Source organism: Arachis ipaensis, chromosome B8 (assembly GCF_059453495.1).
Source record: "Arachis ipaensis isolate K30076 ecotype BB chromosome B8, ASM5945349v1, whole genome shotgun sequence".
NCBI classification, from domain to species: Eukaryota; Viridiplantae; Streptophyta; class Magnoliopsida; order Fabales; family Fabaceae; genus Arachis; species Arachis ipaensis.
In genome coordinates this window covers 16,388,243-16,394,236 of record NC_142443.1, presented here as the reverse complement: position 1 = coordinate 16,394,236, position 5,994 = coordinate 16,388,243, and the positions used below count along the sequence as shown (strand labels likewise).

The 5,994-nt window shown below is 36.4% G+C and overlaps 1 protein-coding gene across 1 annotated transcript; it reads right to left on the bottom strand.

Moving 5' to 3' along the window:
- Positions 1–1,822: 1,822 nt before the first annotated feature.
- LOC107614197 (uncharacterized) lies at positions 1,823–5,490 on the bottom strand. Its single transcript, XM_016316428.3, has 5 exons — positions 5,257–5,490; positions 4,897–4,994; positions 4,638–4,737; positions 2,677–2,859; positions 1,823–2,106 (listed from the first exon to the last, which is right to left on the bottom strand). The coding sequence occupies exons 1-5, from the start codon at positions 5,311–5,313 to the stop codon at positions 1,984–1,986; spliced, it is 561 nt and encodes a 186-aa protein (XP_016171914.1). The 5' UTR covers positions 5,314–5,490; the 3' UTR covers positions 1,823–1,983.
- Between the last annotated feature and the right edge of the window lie 504 nt (positions 5,491–5,994).

Below are 5,994 nucleotides of genomic sequence, written 5' to 3'. Positions count from 1 at the left end.
AATTAATAATTAAATTAATCATCCATATAAAATACATTTTAGAATATAAAATATACATTAAAAATAAATTAAATAACTTATATATTTATACACAAATATTTAATAATTAATTTAATAGTTAATTTTTAATATACATATAATATTTTTATTAAATAATATATGTATTTATATATAAATATATAATAATTAATTTTCTAATTTAAAATTATAAATCCAAATCCCTGTTTGGAAAACAGTTATGCCATAACCAATCAAAACAATTTAAAACTACATGTTACAGCTAAGGTTTTGTAAATCGAACAAGTCATGAAATTGTTATGGCTATTATAATAATTGATTTATAATAAAATAATATATAAAATTATACATAAACATATAAAAATATAAATATATTCTGAATCTTAAAAAGACTAATGAAAAATACTACACCGTTGAAAATATTAATTACCCTTGCTTTTGGGGTCTGAATTCCTCAAATGTATGCATGCGAGTGACCAATTTTGATCTCAAGTACATTATTAGTTCCAACACTTAAAATATAATTTCTTGACATAGAAATTGTGTGCTTTTACCATATTTAGTTTTTCAATTATGCTAAGTTTACACTAAAATCAACTACTAAAATTAGCGATATGTATAAAATATATATTGAAATATAAATACATATTAAAAATAAATTAAACTATATATATTTATACACAAATATATTGTAGTGATTGATTTTTATTTTTGGTTGCTCACGGTATTTCCTAGAATCTGAATTCCATTTAAAAGTCTACTGCTGGCCACGGACGAATGAGCCGACTATTTTGGTGTACCAATAGTATTTTTGTTATTTTCTTGAGCCCATTGCTTTTTTATTCATGTATTAATGTAACGATCAACAAGTGAAAAATTCAACAGCGGAAAAATTCAACAATAAGACAGCAACAATAAGCAACAACGAGCAACACAACAAGAGATCAAAGAGAGGACCAACCGGAACTAAGGCAATGAGTCAATGACAGTGACTAGAAAGAGTCTCAATGGTTACCAGAAGGCGCCGGCCCCAATGATGACGGTGGGAAGGAGATGACAATGAGTGGGACTTGCGGCAGTTGGGTGGAAGGAATGGAACATGAAACCTGCAGCTGGGATAGAAGAATGGATGATTTAATGATTTAGGATTTTCTTTTCATCATTCTTTTGTTTATTTTTTTTATTTTTTTGGAATACAAAACGATGTTTTTGTCCTAACTTAAAAACCAGTTGGGTTCGAATTGTTCAAACTCGCATGTTCTCAACCAGCAGCAGGAGTGCAATTACCTTTCCTAACCATCAAGTTTTTCTTACAAGTTATACATAAATTTTAGTTGCCCTCCCTTAAAATTTTTTATTTTATTCTTTGTTAACGGTACATTTTTATTTTTTATTTTATTCTTTGTTAACGGTACATTTTTATTTGGCCTCTGCCTAAAAATTAATCTAGCTTCGCCCCTGTCAACCAGTTATCCATTTATCAACCGATTCTTGAACTAGATGCTTTTTTATATTGACCAACCAGATTTGTTGTCAATTCATGGTTCTCGACCGGTTTTCCAGTTGTCAACCGATTCTTGAACTAGATGGTTTTTGACATGGACCAACCGGATTTGTTGTCGATTCATGGTTCCACACTTCTACTGATGGTTGGAACGGGTGATGGATGCAACTATGTAAGATTTTAGCATCAGATAGTTCGTCCCGGTTGCTCAATAATCATTTTTGTATTTGAAATCCCAACACACATTATAACGTAAATCTAGTCAAAAGATTATCTCGTGATCTTAGATACTCAGAGCAATTTATTGGTGTAACTTGTGGATGGTAAAATCAGAACAGTCTTATGATGCTTCAAACTTTATTACAATGTGTATAAAGTTTCATCATGCATACACCAAAAGAAAAAAAACACGAAGCTTGAAATAACAAAAGAATCAAATTGTATTAAAAAAAATTCAAATGTTACTCGTCATCTTTGTATGGATACTCTTCTGGAACTTGCTTGATAAGTTTTACATTCAACTCATACACTTCATCCCCACGGAGCATATCTCGAACCCATGTCACCTCAGTCTTCATTGAAACCTGAAATTATAAATTTGATCATTTATACAGGACATAAATACATTTGATAAATAGAAAAGATGAGTGCGAGGGGTCAGCAAGTTTTGTGATTTGTAGCTATCAATTAGCTATAATTGGTATTTTTAATGGTGTGAGATTTCATTCAATGGTGTGAGATTACTCACTTTTTTTTCGCTGGTTAAGTGCTGGCCATATTTTAATAAAAGTATTGATTCTCTAGACTTTCTCAATAGGAAATTTGATTCCCCCCCCCCCCTCTATTTCCGCCTTATAGAATGACAGAAAATAGTAAAACAGAAAATTTGTGTCTAAGGTCGCATTGTATCTCTTTTTATCTCTATTTTGTGTCCAGCTACAGCTGCCAAATGCATCTTAAGAAAGAAGGAAACTACCAATTGCATGTCATGCATCATTTTCCTCCAAGAGAATGAACTTAATTTCTTACTGCCAGTTACTTGTTTCCCAACTTAACTAGATGCAGTTCAGTGATGGATTTTAACTGCATATGCCAGCTAAAGTTGGCTAGAATATGGAGGTTTCTCAGGTTAAAAATTAAGAATAGAGACTCACCATCTCTAAAGCTCCTCTAACGACGCCACTTAAGATGTTGCAATAGTGTAGCCCTTGACAGTTATCAGGAAGTTCAACGAAGTCTACCAAGGGATTATCCTCCAACACAATACTACAAGATGTTCCATCAGCATCCCAGTTAATCACAGAAGCAGTAACACCAAGGAACATTTTGAAACCAACCTGTATAAAAAGTATTATTAAGGTTGATACTTAAAAAACAAAACTTTAACTTGTTCACTAAATAAGTAAATATGCTTTTCTAGATATATAATCAATTGATATAGGGTAAATACCCTTTCTGGCCCCTGAGCATTTTAAATTGGGACATGTCGCACTTTTATCTTCCAGAAACCTCAACCAGGTCTTCAACCATCAACATTCGACCCCTGTGACCGGTTGCCAACATGTTGCCTGGATGACGTGTCAGGTGGAGGCTGAATTGTCAAATGCAGGTGCCACGTGTCACTAAAAGTTGTTGCAGGGACTAAAAACCCCATCCCTGCAACTAAAACGGCATAGTATGTGCTGGGGTAAGGTGTTCATATGTGCTGTTGAGGAGGGTTTGGGACGAGAGAACGTTCTAGAAGGTGGATGGTTGCAGCGCGGTCGGATTCGGAGCCGGTTGTGAGTTGAAGCTCGGAGAGGTGAAAGAGTTCTTCGAGATTGTTGGGAAGTAGAAGCGGTGGTGGAGTTGGTAGTGGTTGTTGTGGCGGAGGAGTAGTGGTGGTGGTGGTGGAGGGTGTTGTCGGGAGAGAGAACCTCCATTGGGTGAAGCTTTGGGAGGTTGTGGAGGAAGAAGAAGAGGTGGAGGACTCGCATGAGTTGCGAAGGTTGTGAGGCGGTGGTAGTGAGTTGAAGCTCGGAGAGGTGAAAGAGTTCTTCGAGATTGTTGGGAAGTAGAAGCGGTGGTGGAGTTGGTGGTGGTTGTTGTGGCGGAGGAGTAGTGGTGGTGGTGGTGGAAGGTGTTGTCGGGAGAGAGAACCTCCATTAGGTGAAGCTTTGGGAGGTTGTGGAAGAAGAAGAGGTGGAGGACTCGCATGAGTTGCGAAGGTTGTGAGGCGGTGGTAGTGAGTTGAAGCTCAGAGAGGTGAAAGAGTTCTTCGAGATTGTTGGGAAGTAGAAGCGGTGGTGGAGTTGGTGGTGGTTGTTGTGGCGGAGGAGTAGTGGTGGTGGTGGTGGAAGGTGTTGTCGAGAGAGAGAACCTCCATTGGGTGAAGTTTTGGGAGGTTGTGGAAGAAGAAGAAGAGGTGGAGGACTCGCATGAGTTGCGAAGGTTGTGAGGCGGTTATAGTGGTGGCGGCGGTGGCGGTGGTGGAGGAGTGCTGGGAGGGGTGGTGAGTGGAGGATGTTGCCGGTGGGGCTGAGAACAGTTTGGGCAGGGAGGGGTTTTTAGTCCCTGCAACAACTTCTAGTGACACGTGGCACCTGTATTTAACAACTCAGCCTCCACCTGACACGTCATCCAGGCAACCTGTTGGCAACCGGTCACAGGGTCGATACGTTCACTGATGTTGATGGTTGAGGACCTGGTTGAAGTTTCTGGATGATAAAGGTGCAACATGTCCCAATTTAAAATGCTCAGGGGCCGGAAAGGGTATTTACCCATTGATATATATTGTTTTAGCAAGCCAATGTGTTATACCCCACACTTACAAAATTCATTCCAATAAAAATGCTACTAATAGTTAGTTTCGAATGGTCAAAGTTATAATATAAACATTTAAGTTTGGCCACTTCACAAAACTTTCAAGACTTCATATAATAAACTTACTTCAGATAATAAACAAAGAGAATATAAACGACACAACCATGATCCCAGTAACCATCAAATTCTTGAAAGGAAAGCGTGACAATATGAAACTACCGCGAATCAAGTAAATGACATAAGATTACAGATGTCAGGTTTAGTTTTAAGGACGAATAAGGATCAAAATTCTAGATATCAAGCACTAGGATACCTTAGCAATCACTTCAGCAGTCTCTTTGAAATCAACGCATCTTGATATGTTAGATTTGGCTAAGAACTCATCAATTAAACGCACCCCAATGTTATAGCCCCTGAAACACCCAGTCAACCAAACATAAATAAATAAAAATAAAATAAATCCTGACAGAATAAGACACCACAACGTAATGCAAATTCTTTCAGATATGGAATGAACATTTACTTAAGAATTAAAAAAGAAGAAAAGAAAAAAGGAAAACGTGAAATTGCACATTTGATCAAGCTGCTTGTTAACCTCGTCAACCTCTTCCAGATCGGTAATCAATTGACGCACGATCGCACCATATGTCAGTGTAAATAGCTCCGCGTTCTGCACAAAACAAATAGTAAACAATTAATTAAGCACTTGTAACTGCAAATTATGAATGCAATTTGCGAATTCAGAAAACGACGCCGACGAACGAAAACGGTGATTCAACGAAATTCAAAGCGGATCCTGATTCTACGATAGGCAGAAAACGTAGGAAACATTTCACATTACAAGAAATTGAAGAAGAGAAAAAAAAAGAGCGAATTGAAAATCCGTTACACTAACACGGATAATATTTTGGGAGAGTTAACAGATTAGTTACCATGTGCTCGAGGTTAGCGAATATGGAGTCGCCGGATCGAGGAGCAACGGGCGGCATTGTAGAACCTCACCGAGCTTCTTGCCTGTCACTGTGAGAATGTGCGATCTAAGCTGATGCCTGCAGTCTGCTCTTGGGTTCCGAAGCTTCTAGAAAGTTTTGTGCTATGCCAATTGCTAGGATTTTTTTCGTTATAAAATAAAAAAAATCTTTATTTCCCAAAACAATTTATCTCAACTTTAATTTTCGAGATATAATTTTTTTGTCCGTACTCCGTAACAAGATAAAATATGAGATATAAGTTCGATCATCGAAAAAAAAACTCTAATACATGGGTGAAAACTGAAAAATATATCCTACAAAAAAATAAAAAATTTTAAGTATTTTGGTGGAAGATAATTGAGTGAATACGGTGTAAATTATAAGATTCAAGTATGTTAGTCAAAATGACGGAATACATCTAGTTTTATATGTAATAAAAAAATGTTTTTAAAATTTAAAATAAATTTTATTGCACGAATGTTTTATGGTATAAAATGTTGTACGGTTAAAGAAGAGCATGAATATAAATTAAATGTGGCAGAGGTAGAGATAAAGATGTTGAAATAAATGAATGTTCTTACGTGATTAGATAGAATAAAGAACGAAAATATAAGAGAAAGTTGGAATAACATCTATTATGGAAAAGATGGTAAAATCATGTCTCGAATAGCTTGGACATATGAGAAGAAGAGCACCTAG

Excerpts from the sequence above, each read along its gene's own strand:
- LOC107614197 (XM_016316428.3), bottom strand. The coding sequence starts at position 5,313 with ATGCCGCCCGTTGCTCCTCGATCCGGCGACTCCATATTCGCTAACCTC. Across the intron at positions 2,860-4,637 it reads CTGCTGAAGTGATTGCTAAG|GTTGGTTTCAAAATGTTCCT; the intron begins GTATCCTAGTGC and ends CTTTTTATACAG. Across the intron at positions 2,107-2,676 it reads TTAGAGGAGCTTTAGAGATG|GTTTCAATGAAGACTGAGGT; the intron begins GTGAGTCTCTAT and ends TTATAATTTCAG.